This window comes from Equus przewalskii, chromosome 14 (genome assembly GCF_037783145.1).
Source record: "Equus przewalskii isolate Varuska chromosome 14, EquPr2, whole genome shotgun sequence".
In the NCBI taxonomy this organism is placed as follows: Eukaryota; Metazoa; Chordata; class Mammalia; order Perissodactyla; family Equidae; genus Equus; species Equus przewalskii.
The window spans coordinates 65,687,999-65,709,353 of NC_091844.1; the positions used below are offsets into that span (position 1 = coordinate 65,687,999).

At 35.5% G+C, this 21,355-nt stretch overlaps 1 protein-coding gene across 6 annotated transcripts in view; it reads right to left on the reverse strand.

Moving 5' to 3' along the window:
- LCLAT1 (lysocardiolipin acyltransferase 1) overlaps positions 1–21,355 on the reverse strand; it is a 186,729-nt gene that overhangs the window by 74,043 nt on the left and 91,331 nt on the right. For all 6 annotated transcript variants that reach the window (XM_008514749.2, XM_008514754.2, XM_008514750.2 and 3 more), the window contains one exon: positions 4,034–4,180. In XM_008514749.2, coding sequence (XP_008512971.2) covers positions 4,034–4,180 — 147 coding nt within the window. The remainder of the gene's footprint in view (positions 1–4,033; positions 4,181–21,355) is intronic.

Sequence of the window (21,355 nt, forward strand, 5' to 3'; positions counted from 1 at the left end):
TTCCACTCCAGGGAGACCCCTGGCCACTCGCTATTCTCAAACCAGCCAGGCATGTGCCCACTGCAGGGTCTGTGCAGTTGCTCTTACCTCGCCCCAGAAGGCCTTTTACTCAGGTATCCGCACAGTTTTCTGCTTTGTTCACTTCGTCTCTACTCAAATAGACACTTACAGGGCTTTCTCTAACCACCTTCTATAAAACCCTATGCCCCCATCTTCTATTACTCTCTCTCTCCTTATCTTGCTTTATTTTTCTGCACGTTTATGAATACTTGACATTTTTATTAACTTCTTAGTGTTATCTGTTTTTCCTCATAGAAAGTAAGCTTCATGAAAGCAGGGACATTGTTTTGCATATAAAGCTCCAGGCACTCATGTATATACTAAATATATTAAACATACAAGGGTGTTTAATTGCATGTAATATTATAATTGTTAAAACCTAGAAAAGCTTTCCTTTCCAAATAGGGAAACAGAACTCAAAATTATAGTACAGTCACGTGCTGCTTACCGATGGGGATACATTCTGAGAAATGCATCAGGCTATGAGATTTCGTCACTGTGCCAACATCAGAGTGTACTTATGCAAACCTGGATGGGACAGCCTACTACACACCTAGGCTGTATGATACTAATCTTATGGGACCACCATCATATATGCAGCCCATTGTTGACCAAAACATCATTATGTGGTGTGTGACTATATACCAACTGAGATGGTTAATTCTATGTGTCAAATTGGTTAGGCCATGGTACCCAGATATTTGGTCAAACATTATTCTAGATGTTTCTATGAAGGTATTTTTTTTTGATGAGACTAATATTTCTATCAGTAGACTTTGAGTAAAGAAGATTATCCTCCATAATGTTGGTGGGCCTTACCCAATCAGTTGCAGGCCTTAAAGAAAAAGACTAACCTCTTCAAGCAAGAAAGAATTCTGCCAGCAGAATGCCTTTGGACTTAAACTCCAACTCTTCCCTTGGTCTCCAGCCTGCTGACTTACCCTGCAGATTTCCGACTTGCCAAGCTTCCACAATCATGAGCCAATTCCTTAAAATAAATCTCTCTCTCTACACGCACACACACACACATATATACACACGTACACACATCCTGTTGGTTCTGTTTTTCTGGACAATCCCAACTAATAAATATAATACAAAACTACCCAACCTTTAAAACACACATTTTCAAAGAATAAATAACAATGTGAGAGATCACAGTATAACATTAAGTACAAACAAAAGTATAAATCTAATTTTCCAACTTTGTTTAAAGTTATATTTATGTGTATATATACATATATATGCCTATGTGTGTGTATGTACATGTGTATGTGTGTGACCAAATGACTCAAAAGCAATGGACCAAAATTAGAATAGTGTTTATTTAGGGGCAATAGAATTGTAGTAATTTTTGTGCTTTCTTCTATGTTTCTAAAATCCCCTAAATTAACATACATTACTTCCATAAGCAAGAAAAAAGTTATAACCAATGCTAATACATGAAGATAGAGGATATGTAAAGTTACATTTTAAATGCACTAATTTGAAAATGTACAGGCAAGTGGGATTCAGAACTTAAACAACACTGTAAAACATTGTCTTTGGGCTTAAAAACCCAAGTTTAAAGTTAACTATGGTAATAACTAAAAACATCTTTGAATTAACAGATACTTTTTCAAAATTGAAAGTATTTTGCTAGCCTTTTAAAAAAAATCATTTATCCCAACTCAAAGCTATCTGTATAATACTGTTAAAAAAAAACAAAAAACTTTTTAAAGCTTCAGGATCAGCCTGTTTTCTCTATGTGCCAAATAGTCTGGCTTTTGCAAGTTGGCCTTAAAATGTAAATATCATCTTAACTTAAAAATTAGGCAACTCCAGGGGCCAGCCCCGGGGGCCTAGTGGTTAAGTTCAAAGCGCTCTGCTTCGGGGGCCCAGGTCAGTTCCCGGATGCAGGAACTGCATCAACACTGCTCTGTTGATGGCCATGCTCTGCTGGCAACCCACATATTAAAAAACAGAGGAAGATTGGCATGGATGTTAGCTCAGGGCAAATTTCCTCAGCAAAAAAAATGCAACTACATCATATAATGGTGAGTACTCTGGACCATGAAAATATGCAACTAAATATTAAGTTCATCACCTTAAAAAGACACTTGAGAAAAAATATAGACTGAAAAAACATTTAAATTTATACTTTATAGGTTCTAGAGGTCTAATGTATGAACATTTTAACACTAATGTACCAAAGCAGAGCAACCCATGAGTTTTCTCCATTAGCTTTTAATTATTAAATGACTTCCAATGCCGCCTTTCGTTAGTGTACATTTTGGCATTCACAAATATAAATCTATCATTTCAGTAAATGACTTTCTCTACTTTAATACAGCTGATAATGAGGGATTAAATTAAATTAATTCCCTCATTCCCTACTTTAATACAGCTGATATTTCAATACCAAAATTTAAATATTATACATTCTAAATATTAGAAAGTTTAAATATGGCTGTCTGTCCATTATAATTTCCTAATGATAGTTTAGCTCTGGGAATCAATCAACTTATAACTTACAATGATACATTTTCAAGATTAAACCATATGCAGGCAATAGTATCCTCAGTAGTATCCTCTTTGATCCAACTACTTTTAGCATTTTAACTATAAAAATCAAACATATACAGTAGGCAAATATTTTAGTACATGATATTAGTAGATAAAAATTGCCACAGTTCATTTAGCTCAGTCCCACCTGCAACAGGTAAGTCAAAGATCTCTTCCTTGGTATCAATGGTAAATGTACGCCCAAATACCTTAATTTCCCCTATTAACATACAGCTTAGTTACCCACTCACTTACTTAAATACTTGAGCTATTTGTATTTTCATCCTAACTCTCTTGTTGGGCACTGGGTTCCATAAATGACTAAATGCACAGAGTGGGCTAGTGTGTTCATTTACACGTTCTCCTCTCTTAAGCTCTAAGGTTGTGCTTCTGAGCAGCAGCTCTTGTGTCCAGCTGTACTGAGGGTTGGCAGGCGCGCACATGCTCCGTCTCTCCATGTTGTGTGGGGCTTTTAGACCAGCTCCATACTGCTTCAGTCTGTCTTCCCTCACACAGCCGACCTTCACCCACTGCATCCTTCTCAAATTCTGCAGTCTCTTTGAGGTAACCAGGGTTATTAAAAGTTTTTAAATTTTGCTCTTTTGAGTCGAAGGGTTCTACAGAACTGCTTTCTGTCCGAGCCTTCCCCGCCCCACCCCTGCCAACATTCATCCAGAGCAGTTCTCCTGCTGTCTTAAATCCTAGACTGCAACAGAAGACCTCAGCTGCAAAAACGACCTGTGGTTTACAACAATGTGAAAACCACTGATTTAGTAAGGATGAAAGACTGTACTTTGTTTTTAATCTTTCAAAGAATTCCTTGAAATCCACTGGCATTCTTGGCCTATGTAGTTTGATATCTGGGAAGGCAGAAAACATGTCCTCCTGTGTCCTCTCCACTACTCAATGACGCCTGAATTTTCTTGAGGAAAGGACAAAGCCTTTCCTGCTTACATGAGAGATAAGGCTTTAAAATACCAAGAGAAAGGTAACATATTAACTTAAATCAACGATAAATAAAGTTGGTTACTATCAGATGCTTTTCTTATAACAAAAAACTTGAGAAAGGCTCTAAGGGGTAAATATGTACCTTGGAAGAGGAGAGAGAATATATAGAACAGAAAGGGGATTTTACAACTAGGCTTATATAAAAGTAAAAGGCTGATATTTAAAATACATACTAAGACTTAAAAGATAAAGCTGCAGGATGGCAAGTATGAATAATAATGACCTCTTGGGGTTGCCCATCATAAATTCTAGGGGCTAGAAACCAGTAGTTCTGGGTTCCAACGTGCTGTTGATTAACGAGTGACCTTAGGAGTGGGCCACTAATCAGTTACTTCATCTGAGGAATAACAAGCTAAGACTAGATGACTTCTAAGTTCCTTCATGTTTTAAAATTCTGTGCTCCAAACCCAGGCTACCTTACCTGTGAGATCGGTCCCTTCTGGGAATATGAGGAGTTGAAGTGGTTCACGGATATCACAAAAATAATCAATCACGTTTTCAAAATGGCTCTTGTCATCCTTCCATTTCCTATGAATGAAGATATAGGCAGCAGCCTGCATGGCCCAACCTAGAATCAATTTAACAAGTATTTATAAAAAATTTTATTGCCAATATCCATATATTATTGAACATAATATTTCAGTTTTTTGGTTTTACTACAAATTGTTTACTATCATAATACACATCTCATTATATACCTTAAATTCAGCACTGATCTTGGGTTAAATAACACATACACCAGAGAATATTCTTAAAAGCTTTCTAAAATCTAGGGTTTGCAAAATTCTCAAAACTTCTTTTCAAGCCAAACCTAGGCATTAAAATATCAAGGGAAAAAAACTTCCCTAATATTTATCAGTAACTCATGTGAGATTTTAAAGATCCTAACTAAATACACATTTTAGCCAAGCTACTTACTACAGATATAAGACTACATGTTTGTTATCAGGCTTACAAAGCAGTAAGCAAAGGATTGTTCTCAAGTCATCTATACAAGCATTCTCTTTAATACTTCCCCTTCTGTACTGCTCAATCTCTAAATTCAACTGCTGTTTTCAATGTTAGCCACTTCTTTAGATTTTATTTAAAAGGGAAAACATGCACTGGCTATTAAACACGTTAATCAGAGTATATACTAATCACACTCTCTTTCTCTAGGGCAAATCCAGCCTTGCCACTGAAGAGGGAGCCCTAGATGACCCATGTTTCACACAACCTGCCATCTCTCCCTGGCCGGAAATGACAAGAACTTCTGTGGCAGATACTGACTTAAGGCAGCCAATCCATAGTCCGTTCAATAGTTATGAAGCATGAAAAGCTTGGCCCAAACACAGTAACTATCTTGGCCAACCAACTGTCCTCTCTCAGAAATTTTACCTGGGACCAAGAAGAAAACAAATCGTTAGTATAAAAGCAAATGGATTGACAAAAAAGCAGGTAACAGAGACAGTGACAGCTGAGGTAAGGTAAAGACGGCATACTGTAGTGAAGATCTAAAAACTTTTGCTGCTGAGGTGCCTAAAGCTGATTTTGATCCAAAACAAAAGACAGTTTTAGTCTCCATAAGCGCTGGCCAGTCTATGGATCCACATCTTAGACAGCCATGAGAGTCCGTCTCCCTTACTGCCATGTGTATCTTCACAACACACATTCACTGTTTCAGCTACAGGGAATGAGTGGTAGTTCCTTGCAAACAAAGAAGACAACTAAAATAATAGTTATCTTCATTTGGTAAATAAAGTAGTACCCTGAGAATACATAAAATTATCACTGATTCATTTGTTAATGATTAAAAAAACTGTAGGACTTTATTTGGTTTGAGTAAGTCCAAACTAGAATACTGTATTCTACAAACATAAACAAACATGTACCAAAAAATCCACTTTAGTATGAGTCTTGCTTATTTGCATCCAGTTACTACTCACTCACTGTATTGTCAGTCATACCCATCAACACTGGACTTGACTGAACACTTGCCCCCTCCCACGGTCTCCTCCTTCACCTGAGGACACCAGGAGCAGTGTTTGTAGGCAACGTAGCTCTGGAGAGAGATTGCCTAGGGTAGGATCATAGCTCCACTACAAACCAGCTGTTCAGCCTTAAGCCTTTGTCCCTCATTGACTCCAAATGTAAAAATGAGCATAATGTTGTCGTAGTAGTTACCTGATGTGGGTTGTTGAAAAAAGCAAATAAGACTATTTAGCACAGTGTGTTCAATAAATAATAGCTATTATCATTATTATGATTAACAAGTTACAATAATACCAAGGATATTACATCAAGGAACATAAAAATATAACAAAAATAGTTCCCATTCACAATAGCAAAACAATAACGTACAAAAATAAAAATAAACAACCTGCAGGAGCCACACGAAGACAAATATACAACTGAGAGGAAATGGTGAGACATACAGTGCCAATGATCTCCAGATCTATGATTTATTAGTTTTATGTAATTACAATCAAAATTCCAATGGCATGAGGGTGTGTGAGAATTTGGCTAGTTGATTCTAAAGATTATCCGTAGTAATAAAGACATGAGAATATCCAAGATAATTTAGAAAACGTAAGTAGAAAAGACTCACTCCATTAAACACTAAATGCATTATGAAGCAACAATGATTAAATCCAAACAGTACATCTGCAAAATTAGACAAATGAAAAACAATGCAAGACCTACCAAAAGCTCCTTGAATATGTTAAGAATTTGGTATATGAAAACGAGAGAATTTCAAATCAGAGGGTCACGAACGAATTGGGTTTTTAAAAACATTTTTATTGAAATATAACAAGGATGCAGATGTTAAGTCTGTAGGTGTAGACTTTAATGAATTGTTACATATGCCTGTATGGCCACCATCCAGATTGAGGTAGTGAAGATTTCCAGCATCCCAGAATGCTCCTATGTGCCGTCCTGCCAGTCAATACCCTCAAAACAAACCATTACTCTGACTTCTGTCACCATAAATCAAATAAAGTAAATCATGCAGTAGGTATCCGTTCATCTTTGCTCCTTTTACTCAATATTATGTCAATGAGATTCATCCATGTTGTCGTGTACAGCAGTATTTCCTTCTTTGCATGCTGTGTAGTAGCAAATTAAATGAATATACAACTTATTTATACTCCTGATGGAAAGATTTCTTAGCTATTAGCAATAAAGTTAACACGGATACTCTTGTACTTGTCTTTTGTTCAACATAAGCACTCAGTTCTGTTGGGAGAATACTCAGGAGTGGAGCTACTGCACCATAGAATTTACATGATGTCCAGCTTCAGTAGATAGCACGTTTTTCAAAGTGTTGTACCAATTGACGCTCCCATGAGTAATGTAAGAGTTCTAAATGCTCTATCTATAGCCTCACCAACATTAGGTCTCATGAGTCCTTTTAATATTAGCCATTCTGATCCAGATATGGTAGTTTTAATTTGCATTTCTCTTGTAATTAATGATGTTGAGAACCTCTTCGTATGCAAATTGGCCATCTGGGTATCTTCTTTGTGAAGTGCCTCTTCAAACTTTTTGCCCATTTTTTAACTGGGTTGTCTGTCTTTTTCTTATTAACTTGTAGGATACAAAGTCCATCAGGAAACACATACACACACAAACACAGAGAAAATATATATAATTCTAGATTTCATATATATGTAATATACCAAATATCTCCTCTCAATCTGTAGCTTGCATTTTCTCTCCTTTACAGGTGTCTCGTTATGAACCTAACATCTAATATTAATGAAGCCCAATTTATAAGTCTTTTCCATTGTTTTTGGTGCCTCTGGTGTCCTGTTGACGAAATCTTTGCCTACTCCAAAGTCATGAAGACATTATTCCATGTATTCTTCTAGAAGTTTTACTGTTTTAACTTTCACATTTTGCTTTATGATCTCAAATTAATTTTTGTATATTGTGTGAGGCAGAGGTTAAAGGTCCTAGTTTTCCACGTGGATAGTCAATTGACAGGTATCAACTATTTAACTACTGAATTACTGAACCCTACTGAAAAGACCAAGAGGTCATTAATTTAAATAATAAAATATTTAGAAAGCATTACACAATAAATGAAAACATACTATTACAAAAAATGTCAAACAATACAAAAGTATATAGACTAAAACATGAAAATACTCCTTTATTATAACATCCTTCAAACCCTCCCTCCAACCACAATCTCTTTTTTGTAATTATGGTTAACAATTTGATATGAATTATTCCCCATTTTAAAAATTCATTACATATATTTGTGTTTTTAAAAACACATTGAATCATACCTTTTATACTGTTCTATAGTTTGCTTTTTTTCACTTAACCTATCTATACATTTGGATGTACTTCATTTTTTTTCAATACCTGCATTGTATTTCTTAATAATGCTTCCTAAACCAGTTTTGTTTTTAATTTGTAAACTATTACTGACTGATAGTTTTGTAAAATACAGTAAAATGAGTTACTAGAAAAATGATCACACATTTGGAAGTTATGACAATGTCACAATGCTATAAGAGTTTCTAACTACCCTACTCTGTACTCACCTTATGGTGGACCAGTTAGTTTGCTGACTGGCACTGTTACACGAATCACACTTTAAGTAACACTGTTCTATAACACAGATACACCATGATCTAGTATCCTATTATCATTTAGGATCTACCCTATCTAAGAATCGATCTTTGCTAGAAAAGTAAAGTCTAAAATATTTACTATCCAGTCCTTTACAGAAACATTTTGCTGAGCTATCTAGTTTAGAAATTATTCACCCTATTTTCCTCTTTTAATGGTCATCCTTAAAATTTTTTCACCTTTCCATTTTTGACAAATATTTAAACTGACATAATTCTATCAACATTGAGTTAATAAATAATCTTTCCTAAACCAAAAAAGTATGCTTTCCTCCTGTCCCCCTTCCAAGATTTGTAGAAATCATCCAATAGTTCCCCCAAATTGCTATTATTATTATTACTACTACCACATTCCTTATGCTTCACAGAAACATTTTTAAACATTTCGACTTGACTTTAAGTTGGCTGGCTTCTTTGCTTATCACTGCTTCTTGTATCCTATGTCCTTCTGTTGGTTCTACTGAAGGGATTTCTTTCAAAAAATGTTTGAGACTTTGCATTCCTGAAATGTATTTGTTCTCAATTTTGGAGGATAGTTTGGCTAAAAACAGAACTTGAGATTCCAAATCATGTTCCCCTCAGAATTTCAAAGCTATTTTTCCACAGTCTTCTGTCATCTAATATGGCTAAGAAGAAGCCTGATATCAATCTAGTTTGTGCAAATAACCTAATTTTTTTCTTCTGGAAACCTTAATGATTTTCTCTTTATCCTTGGTTTTATGGAATGTCACCAGTATGAGTACAGGTATGGAACTTTTCATTAATTCTGCTTAGCAGTTGGTACCCTCTTCCAGTATGAGTCTTTCTTTAACATTGGGAATACTCCTTCCATCATTTAAGGAAATATATTTTTCTCCTCTTCATTCTCTCCAACTTTCTGTCTGGAACTTCTGTTGGATGTTAAAACTTGAGGATCTGTCCTCTCATACTTTTCATCTCCTTTCATCTGACACTGTGTTCAAGGAGAATCCCTTGGTTTGATTATCCAACTCACTAATTTGATCTTCACCTGTGTCCGGCCTACTAAATGAGTTTATTTCAGTAATCATCTCCTTAATTTTCAAGATTTACAATTGGCTCTTTTTCATAGCAGCCAATTTTATGGCAAAGAGCAAAAAATATAATAAGCTGTAACAAATACAAAGGATAATCATTTTAATAAAAATGTTTATTAAATGGTTATTATGTACCCAGTACTGTTCTAAGTATTTTTCATTAATTCAATTAATTCTCAAGACAACCTTATGAATTGGGTAAAATTATTATCCCTATTTTATGAATAAGGAAACCAAGGCACACTGAGACTCAAAGAATAAGTGGTAAAACCAGGTTTCAAACGCAGGCTGTCTAGCTTGAAAGGTGACGTTTTTAACCAGTGTACTCAACAGCCACTCTGCAATATATACTTGAATCTCTCTCAGGATATTAGTTAAACATAGTTTAAATTCTCCTCAGAGAATTATCTATTCATCAGAGGTTAGACTTTCCATGTTTTAGTATTAGACTCTCTTTAAAGTTGTGCATTTTCCTCAACTGTTAATTCTGCATTGTCTTCACATCTGTAAAGGACTTCCTAGACAGAATAATGACAGGTAGAATGTATTTCTCCACTCTAAGTGAGAATGTCTGTTGCTCCCTTGGGAGAAGGAAGCAGTATGAAGATCGACGGGGCTGTACCATAAGACTTTTCCAATATTCTGTGTATGTTTCAGAAAGCCCAGAAAGGGAAGTAAAACGGCGGAATCAGTCAGCCTCTTGGATCTCTCCTCTGAAGATATGATTCTTCCCCTTTGTGCACCTCTGCCTTCTCACATTCCATTTATTCATCACTAATGCTTTTGAATCGTTTTTACTCCCCTTAGCTTAAATGTTTTTCTCCCTTTCATAAAAATCACAGGAACACCTTGTGAGTCTTTTTCCCATTTCCTTGCCATCAACGCATATTTTATTAGTGTTTATAACAATACCCAGATTCTTCTTAACATTCTTGAGATCATCAAACACATTTTTATGACATTTATTTCATACATCTATGAGTTGACACATAACAGTGCAATTGATCATGTCATTTGAAATTAGTCTATTTGTCTTTTTCATACTTTTCCATCGGAGGACATTCCATCTATCACCTGGATTTCTCAGACGAGGTCTGGGAGTCTGGCAGGTTTATAAAGATAGAATCTGTGGATGTTGGCATGGCTCTGCTACTGCTATCTTCTTTCTAAAACCCCATTTATGTTATCAGCATTGCCTTCTCAAAGCCGACAGGAGTAATCCTTGAGCATACTCTATTGTCCAAAGCTATTCCATAATTTTAGAGTCTGGTTTTCCTTGACTTACATTCTCTTTTACCAAGTTTTAGAGCAGGATAGAAAAAAGAAACAATTTACTTGAGTGTATTTTTAACATTATGCCTTCTTTCTCAATAAAAAGTAAAGCATTTCACAAATTTTTTCATTTTAGTGTAGATAGGTATAGTTAAGGGAAACAAAAATTTCTGTACTACTCACCTAGTGCTCTAAAAACTGAACTTCAAAGAGATTAATCTGATTTATCACTATTGTCCATGTATTCATTAATTCATTACGGTGTCTGCTATGGCATTATGAATGCAACACCAGAAACAAAAAGCAATGTGGAAGAGAGAGACAAACTGTTCTCGTTTAACAAGTTTTCAATCCTGAATAGAGGGTGTGGATACAACCAAGGAAATGCGACCCTCAGGCCTCTATTAAATGAGAATGAGTGATAATATGAACAGATGCAAATTTTATATAAACTCACATCACAAAGATCATGAGCAAATACTGTATTTATTGAGTGTGTAGTTGTACATAACAATAGTTATACAAAAAAATGCATAAATTAATTACAAGTAGTCATATTTCTCAGAATTTCAATCTCTGTCAGGGTGCTAAATGCTACACAAAGTTAGGGAAGCTCTAGCTTCTCTGAACTCACTTTTTAAATTAGGTAATGCTCTCTCCATCCCTCTTTTAAGATGACTAGCTTCCATGAAGGCTCTGGCTTTTAAAAACATTGAGTGGAGGCAGACAATTAATTTTATGACTTTGTCCTGCAATAATCCTATTGCAGAAGCCTGTGTCATTAGGTTTCAAATGTGCCTGTCCTGAAAATACAAGATAGAAATCAAAGTATAAAATATGAACAGGCAATTAAATAAAACTTTAAAGAAAACTTAATTCTATTATAATTTCAAACTTGAAAAACCACAAAATGGAGAAAATGGATAAAACCACCCTTACTGCAAATTTCACTAGACTCTACAAAGAGATGATCATATCTACCTGCAATCAGTAGAAATTCTTGACATTGAACAAATACCTATTTATTAGTTGCTTTTGGTTGGCAAGATGAAGCTTCTTGGTTACGATTATAATTTTGGGGTTTACACTATTGTGGGGCCAAAAGCTATCTTCCATATTGTGTGAGATTTGCCATTTAATCCACTTTCCAGATGAGCTGCCATGAGATACCTATTCCTATTGCAAAACTAATTCCAAGGCTAAGTACATCACTAGTTCTGTACGCTGAGAGGGCCAGTAGCAACTAATGCCCCCCACAAAAGATGTCCACCTCCTAATTCCCAGAACTGTGAATACGTTACATGGCAAAGAAAAATTAAGGTTGCTAATCAGCTGAATTTAACATAAGGAGATCATCCTGGACTAGCCTGGTGGGCCCAATGTAATCACAAGGGTCTTTAAAAGTGGAAGAAGGAGGCAGGAAAAGACTCAGTGTCAGAGTGATGGTGTGAGTGACTGAGTGAGGAGGACTCAATAATAATGACATATAATAAATACTACAGCTAATTCACTTTTCCCCAGTGTTGCAATGTTGGCTTTCTCTTTAAAAATTCCATTACAAGGGGGGTCAGCCCAGTGGCACGGCAGTTAAGTTCACATGTTCCGCTTCGGCGGCCTGGGCTTTGCTGTTTTGGATCCCAGGTGCAGACATGGCACTGCTTGGCAAGCCATGCTGTGGTAGGCGTCCCACATATAAAGTAGAGGAAGATGGGCATGGATGCTAGCTCAGGGTCAGCCTTAGCAAAAAGAGGAGGATTGGCAGCAGATGTTAGCTCAGGGCTAATCTTCCTCAAAAAAAATTTAAAAAATAAATAAATAAATAAAAATTTAAAAACCATTACAAGGGGTAGCCCAGTGGTGTAGTGGTTAAGTTCTCGTACTCTGCTTGGGTGGCCCAGGGTTCACAGGTTCAGATTCCGGGTGCAGACCCAGTACTGCTCCTCAGGCCACGCAGTGGCAGCATCCCACATAAAATAGAAGAAGATTGGCACAGATGTTAGCTCAGTGACAATCTTCCTCAAGCAAAAAGAGGAAGATTGGCAACAGATGTTTGCTCAGGGCCAATCTTCCTAACATACACACAAAAATCCCACATTACAATTTAGAGGTAACCTTACTTAGCCACAAGCAAAAGGACAACTAAAGGCACTGGAGTCAAATTAACTATTGAAATTAAGGTTAAAAAAAAAAAAAAACTGTAAGGTACATTGGGTCCATCTCGCCTTTTTACTATTATTATAAACTATCCTTTTCAAAGTTGGCTCAAACTGATCATTGTAAGATGTGTTTCATTTGTGCTTCTCCACGAAATGCAAAGCAAAACAAAACCCAACAGCTTCCCTCAAATTCTTTTACTGCTCTCTCCTAAAATAAACCTGTTATAAAAGCATTCTTTTTAGATAATTTTTAGAATCTACTTATTAATTTAGACAAAGGAATTCCTTAATTTTCAGCAGACCTGAGGGTACGAAAAGAGTCAAAATACACCTCATGGCTCATATTTGGGATGCCTAGGAGCCTGAAGCAATGCAAATCTGCCTGAGGTATTAGAGACATACACATCAATGGGATAATCCAATTGAGGCAACCAGTTGTATTAACTTCAGTAAACTACTGACTAGATAACCTTAAAGCCCAGAGCCAATTCTTCCAGCCAAACTGTCAACTTCCACACAGCTCAGGTCTTGAGCTTTGTTAAGAAGTCAGCTAACACATTTAAAACACAAGTTCATTTAAGCTACTTAGATCTCAATGCAATCCTAAAAAATTACTTAGTTCTCAAGGTAATCCTAGAAAGAAGTATAATCCTGGTACATGCCTCACACACGATTTAACTGAACTGAACCTTTGTTCCCAATGGATTTCCCTCCCTCCTCTGCAAAAAAAAAACAAAAAAAAGCATCAAAACTCATCTCAGCCAAGCAATTCTAGCAACTAAAAGTACAAAATTAAGAATTATAAGGACTTCTTTTTCAACTAGCAGAATTGCTAAGATGAAACTGATCTATGTTCTGTACCTGAAAATACAGAGATGTGTGTGTGTCTTCTCCCAATAGAACTAAAATAGTTTAATATTCTCTGTCTCCTATATTTCCTTTGATGGTTTTCATAAAAATCTTGATTCATGATAAAGATTTAATAAAACTTACTAAATGAGTAAATCAATCATTGGATACTTTTCTTTACGGCTTGGTAAAATGGGGAAAAGCAAGTTGTATCAAGATGGCTTTGGCTATAAACAAGAGAATACCAATCTGAAAGTCATATAAACAATCTGGGTTTATGTTTCTCAAGTAAAATGAAGTCTGGCCCCAAGGCTGGTTCAGAAGTCAAGCAAGATGCAGCAGCTCCAAGCATGATGAACTCTCACAATAATCTCCCAAAATAGGAAAGGAGCAGCATCATCCCTTCATCAACCTCTTTCCTTTTATTAAGGAGGCAATCTTTCCCAGAGCCTCCTGACAGACTCTCTCCCTTATGTCCCTTTGGTGAGATGGGCTTTGTAGGCAGCTGAGAAAGCTAAAATCAGGTATTTTCATCCTTTGTCATGGGATGTGTGTATCACAAAGGTTCAGCGTTAAAATTAGTAAAACATCATCTCTGGCCTTTAAGTGTTTAATAATAAACGCAACAACACAGGGAAGAAGGCTGCTGTGAAACTTTCTATGATTTGGATACAACAGGAAGCCATAAACTAATCAATTTCTTGTTGCTAGGAATCCTAAACTAGAAGCTCCCTTTGAGAAAAGGCTCCCCGAGGGAGCTTCATAGATGCTTGCTGTAGAGATTCCTTCCAGCAAGGCCCAAGCAGTTGTGACTGGGTGATGAGGCCAGCTTACCTAATGTAGGTGACAAAACGGATGCCTTGGTTGCACCAAAGAAACTGGCAGGAGTGGAGTGTTACAAAACTGAGTCTTAGGGAGAGTCTTCTCCAATTCAGAAATGTATTCATCTTATTCCTCTGAATTGTGAAGCAGGAGAGTAGCATGAAATTTTGTTAAATAAAAAAAGGGTCCACCAAATTATATGGAGTCAAAGACATCTGTGGCTTAAGGACAGTTCTTTAAGGTTAAGGGAATGTCTATCTTAAGTAGGAGTAAGCTGGGTAGGAGAGGAAGAGTTTTCCTTCTCACAAGAGATGAAAGTTTGGTATTATAAACTGTAAATACCTCAAACAGAAAAACTTCAATTCTTTGTGCTTAATATACGACAGTTAATAAAATTAAGGTGACCAATAAATTAATTATTAAAACTGGGTAAGCAATGGCATCTTTATTTAAATAATTTTATACATTACTAACACTTATAAACACATTAAGGAAATACAGTTAAAATTGAAAATTTGACCACATATAATGTGTTATCTTTGCAATCAACATATAATTTCTGTTGCAGCACTTTCATGTTTAATAACAGCATGTGCTATAATCACCGTTTCTCCAGTGTACTGGCAAGGTGGACAACAGATTTTAACCAAGTGGGTTTTATCCATGACCTTTAAAAAGAGAAATGCTTATAAAATACCAAAGGCATTTAAAATAAAATTCCAGTTATTTCTGTAAATCAAATTTGACCAAACCTTTTAAATATTTTAGCAGACAGGTTGTAACCTGGGAGGTTGAATTTACCCAGAAGCCTCCTACCAGTTTCAACTATGCTGCTAAAGCAGACACCACAGGGGCTTCTGAACATAGACTCACTGTCTGCACGTGCCTTTGACAAACCGAGAATGGATAAAAGCATTCATCAGAGGCCAAGCTGTTACTTCTGACTTCTCCCTGAGCTCATTCTGAACAGTTTAGATATATTTCACAATTGGTGATTTTCCTAGTTTCCACTATCACATTATGTTGCAGTTTTACAACTCCAGAATTATATGACCATTTACTTTGAAATCATGAGATCATGTCAGAGAGATTTTTAGTTTAACATGTGAAATGGCCACTTTCTAAATCACTCTCTCTTTAATTTACTCCTCTTTTTCTAAAAGCCTCTCAAACTCTTCTGCTACTCAAGTGTGATTAACTAACGATCCAGAAAAACCAAGAAGCCATGAGCTGGGTGGTCACATATGGCACATGAATTTCCTGGTACAAAATCACCATGTAAATGGACCTTTTATGACACCTTTGGGTTTAATATTTCATTTCATTAGTTGTTACTAAGTGGTTACAAAGTTGACTAAAAGTAAAAATAAATGTGTACACCACCATTAGAAACAGCTGAAATTTAACTATAGGACATTTATTCTTAAAATCTAATTTCACGTATCTTAGCAAACTCCAAACAGTTTAGTTAACTTACTAAAATTCTTTATAAATTGAGCTGGAATCTAGACACTTTTAATGATTTCTTTCCTAGTCTGTTACATAAGTCATTACTTTTATACTATAAGAAAAGAACTTCCAAATTCTAAACACTCCTCCATTCTCCAACCTGGTACTGCAGATAAAAAATATCATTTTCTTCTAGTCATTTGTAAACAAACTAAATAGACCAGATAATTATATTCCAAACATCTGGTCAGCAAACATTTCTTTGGAAATATAAATAGCAATATTAAATACTCCTTAAAGTGGTGCTAAATTGTCAACAAGCTAAGTGTAGCATAATCCGAAGCAGGATACAGCTGACCACTAAGATGTATCCATTCTTCTCTCTTTCTTTCATTTCCTCTTGCAAACTCCAACTTTAATACTCTCATTTGCAAACATGCTTTTTGGTGTTTTATTTTGTTTCAGGTATACAACAAAATGATTCCATATATATATATATATATAATGAAATGAACACCACAATGACTAGTTAACATCTCTGGGTACATATAGCTACAATTTTCTTTCTCATGATGAGAACTTATAAGATCTACCCTCTCAGCACCTTTCAAATATATGTTATAGTATTATTGACTATAGTCACCATGTTGTACATTATATTCCCATGACTTATTTATGACTGGAAGTTTGTGCCTTTTGACCACCTTGACACATTTTGTGCACTCCCTTAAGCCTCAGTCTCTGGCAACCACCATCTGTTCTCTGTATCTATGAGTTTGGTTTTTTGGTTTTGTTTTTGTTGTTGTTGTTTGCAGATTCCACAAATAAGTGAGATCAGATGGTATTTGTCTTTCTATATCTGACGTATTTCACTTAGCATACGCCCTCAAGGTCCATCCATGTTGTCACAAATGGCAGGATTTCCGTCTTTTTTATGGATGAATCATATTCCACTGTATAAATTTATATTTTCTCTATCCATTCATCCATTGATGGACACCTAGGTTGTTTCCACGTCTTGACTGTTGTAAATAGTGCTGCGGTGGACATGGAGGTGCAGATATCTTTTCGGGTTAGTGTTTTCTTTTCCTTTGGATAAATGCCCAAAAGTGGAATTGTTAGATCATATGGTAGTTCTATTTTTAATTTTTTGAGGAACCTCCATATTGTTTTCCATAATGGCTGCACCAATTTACATTCCCACCACCAGGACCCAAAGATTCCCTTTTCTCCACATCCTCACCAACACTTGTTATTTCTTGTCTTTCTTGTCTTAGCATGACCGTAGTCATTCTAACAGGTGTGAGGTGAAATCTCATTGTGGTTTTGATTTGTGTTTCCCTGATGATTAATGATGTTGAGCACCTTTGCATGTACCTGTTAGCCATTTGTATATCTTCTTTAGAAAAAGGTCTATTCATATCCTCTGCCCATTTTTTAATTGGATTGTTTGGGTTGTTTTGCTACTGAATTGTATGAGTTCTTCATATATTTTGGTTATTAACCCCTTGTCATATGTGATTTGCAAATATTTTCTCCCATTCTGTGGTCTGCCTTTTTATTTTGTTGATGGTTTCCTTTGCTATGGAAAAGGTTTTTAGTTTGATGCAGTCCCACTTGCTTATTTTTGCTTTTGTTGTTTTTGCTTTTGGTGTCAAATCCAAAACATCATCTCTAAAACTTATGTCAAGGAGCTCATAGTCTGTTTTCTTCTAAGACTTTTATAGTTTCAGGTCTTATCTTCAAATCTTCAATCCATTGTGAGTTAATTTTTGTGTATGGTGTAAGATAATGGTCCGGTTTTCCCAGAACCATTTATTGAAGAGACTGCCTTTTCCCCATTATATATTCTTGGCTCCTTTGTCATAAATTAATTGACCATATATCCATGAGTTTATTTCTGGGCTCTCTATTCTCTTCCATCGATCCATGTGTTTGTTTTTATGCCAACACCATATTGTTTTGATTACTATAGTTTTGTAATATAGTTTGCAGTCAGCAAGCTTTATACCTCCAACTTTGTTCTTCTTTCTTAAGATTGCTTTGGCTATTCAAGGTCATAAAGACCATAAAGGTTCCACAAAAATTTTATGATTATTTCTTCTATTTCTGTAAAAAATGCCAAAGGAATCTTGATAGGGATTGTGCTTAATTTGTAGATTGCTTTCAGTAGTACAGATATTCTAATATTAATTCTTACAATCCATGAACACAGAATATCCTTTCATTTATTTCTATCTTCATTTTCTTTTATCAATATCTTATAGTTTTCAGTGTAAATGTATTTCATCTCCTTGGTTAAATTTATTCTTATTTAATCCCCTTTGATGCAATTGTAAATGGGATTGTGTCCTTAATTTCTCTTTCTCATAGTTTGTTATTAGCATATAGAAATGCAATAGAGTTTTGTTTTTGTTTGTTTGTTTTCTGAGGAAGATTAGCCCTGAGCTAACATCCGTCAGAAATCCTCCTCTTTTTTGCTGAGGAAGACTGGCCCTGAGCTAGTATCTGTGCCCATCTTCCTCTCCTTTATATGTGGGATGCCTGCCACAGCATGGCTTGATAAGTGGTGTGTAGGTCCCCACCCAGGATCCGAACCGTTGAACCCAGGGCTGCCAAAGCGGAACGTGCGAACTTAACCACTACACCACTGGGTTGGCCCCAATAGATTTTTGTACACTGATTTCTATCCTACAACTTTACTAAATTCATTTATTAGTTCTAACAGTTTTTTGGTGGAGTCTGTAGGGTTTTCTACATATAATATCAAGTCACCTGCAAATAGTGAGTTTTACTTTTTCTTTTCCAATCTGGATACTGTTTGTCTGTCTATCTATGTATCTATCATCTACCTACCTATCTGTATATGTATTTAACATCGATCTATTTATTTATTTTTGCCTAATTTCTATGGCTAAGGCTTCCAATACTATGTTGAATAAGAGTGGCAAGAGTGGGCATCCTTGTCTTGTTCCTGATCTTAGAAGAAAAGATTTCAGCTTTTTACTGTTCAGTATGATGTTAGCTGTCATATATGGCCTTTATTATGTTTAAGTATTTTTCCTCTATATCCACTTTATGAGAGTTTTTATCATAAATGGATGTTGAATTTTTTCAAATGATTGTTTTTGCATCTATTGAGATGATCATATGATATGATATTTATCCTTCATTTTGTTAATGTGGTATATCACATTGATTGATTTGCAGATGTTGAACCATCCTTGCATCCCTGGAATAAACCCCACTTGATCATGTCCTATGATCCTTTTAATGTATTCTTGAATTCGGTCTGAATTTTGTAGAGGACTTTTACATCTATATTCATCAGTGATACTGGCCTTTAATTATATTTTCTTGTGGCATCCTTGTCTGGTTTTGGTATCAGGGTAACAATGCTGGCCTCATAAAATAGCTTTGGAATGTTTCCTCCACTTCTATTTTTTGGAAGAGATTGAGAAGGATTAGTAGTACTTCTTCTTTAAATGTTTGGTAGAATTCACCAGTGAAGCCATCTGGTCCTGTACTGTTGTTTGTTGGGAGGTTTATGATTATTGATTCAATCTCCTTACTAGTAATCAATCTGTTCAGATTTTCTATTTCCTCATGATTCAGTCTTAGTGGTTTATGTATCTAAGAATTTATCCATTTCTTCTGGGTTGTCCAATTTGTTGGCATATAACTGCTCATAGTAGTCTCTTGAGAGCCTTCGTATTTCTGTGGTTTCAGTTGTACCATCTCCTCTTTTGTTTCTGATTTATTTGAGTCCTCTCTTTTTCTTGGTGAGTCTTGCTAAAGGTCTGTCAATTTTGTTTACCTTTTCAAAAAACCAGCTTAGTTTCATTGATCTTTTCTATTGTCTTTTTAGTCTCTAATTCATTTATTTCTGCCTGATCTTTGTTAATTCCTTCCTTCTACTAACTTCGGGCTTCATTTGTTCTTCTTTTTGTAGTGCTTGAGGTGTAAAGATTGGTTGTTTGAGATCTTTCCTGTTTCTTGATGTAGGCATTTATTGCTATGAACTCTCCTCTTAGAACTTCTTTTGCTGTATCCCATAAGTTTTGGTATGCTGTATTTCCATTTTCACTTGTTTCAAGGTATTTTTTAATTTTTCTTTTGATCTCTTCTTTCACCCATTCGTGGTTCAGTAATATGTTGTTTAATCTCCACATATTTTTAAATTTTCCAGTTCTATTCTTGCAATTGACTTCTAGTTTCATATACCATTGTGATTGGTAAAGATGCCTTGATATAATGTCAATCTTCTTAAATTTATTAATACCTGTGTTGTGGCCTAACATATGACCTATCCTGGAGAATGTTCCGTGTGCACCTGAGGAAAATGTGGATTTTGTTGCTTTTGGATGGAATGTTCTGTGTATGTCTGTTAAGTTCATCTGGTCTAATATGTAGTTTAAGGCCAATGTTTCCTTAATGATTTTCTGTCTGAATGATCTATCCATTGACAAAAGTGGGGTATTAAAGTTCCCCACTATTACTGTATTGCTGTCTATTTCTCCCTTTAGGTCTGTTAATATTTGCTTTATATATTTAAGTGCTCCTTTGTTGGCTGCATAAATATCTATAAATGTTACACCCTCTTATTGGACTGACCCTCATCATTATATAATGACCTTCTTTGTCTATTATTACAGTCTTTGTCTTAAAGTCTATTTTGTCTTATATAAGTATAGCTACCCCAGCTTTCTTTTGGTTTCCATTTGTGTGGAATATCTTTTTCCATCCCTTCACTTTCAGTCTGTGTGTGTCCTTACATTTGAGGTAACTCTCTTGTAGGCAGTAAATAGGTGGGTCTTGTATTTTCTTTTTTATCCTTTCAGTCGTTCTATGTCTTTTGATTAGAGAATTTAATCTATTTACATTTGAAGTAATTATTGATAGGAATGTACTTATTGCCATTTTGTTAATTGTGTTGTGGCTGTTGTGTAATTCCTTTGTTCCTTTCTTCTTCTCTTGCTCTCCTTCTTTGTGATTTGATGATTTTCTGTAGAAGTATGCTTAGATTCCTTTTTCTCTATCTTTCATGCATCTACTACAGGTTTCTGCTTTGTGGTTACCATAAGGCTTACGTAAAACAACTTATATTTATAACAGTCTATTTTAAGTTGATAACTTAGGTTGGAACATTCTGAAGCTCTACATTTTTACTCCTCCCATATTTCATGTTTTGGAGGTCACAATTTAGATCTTTTTATCTAGTGTATCTCAATAAATTACTGTAGTTATAGTTATTTTTACTACTTTTGTCTTATAATCTTCATTCTAGCTTTAGAAGTGATTGACACACCACCTTTACATTATTAGATCATTCTGACTTTTACTATATATTTACTTTACGAATGAGATTTATACTTTCATATATTTTCCTGCTACTAATTAGTGCCCTTTCTTTTCAACTTAAAGAAATCCCATTAACATTGCTTATATGGCCAGTCTAGTGGGAAATCCTTTAGCTTTTGCTTGTCTGGGAAACTCTTTCTCTCTCCTTCAACTCTGA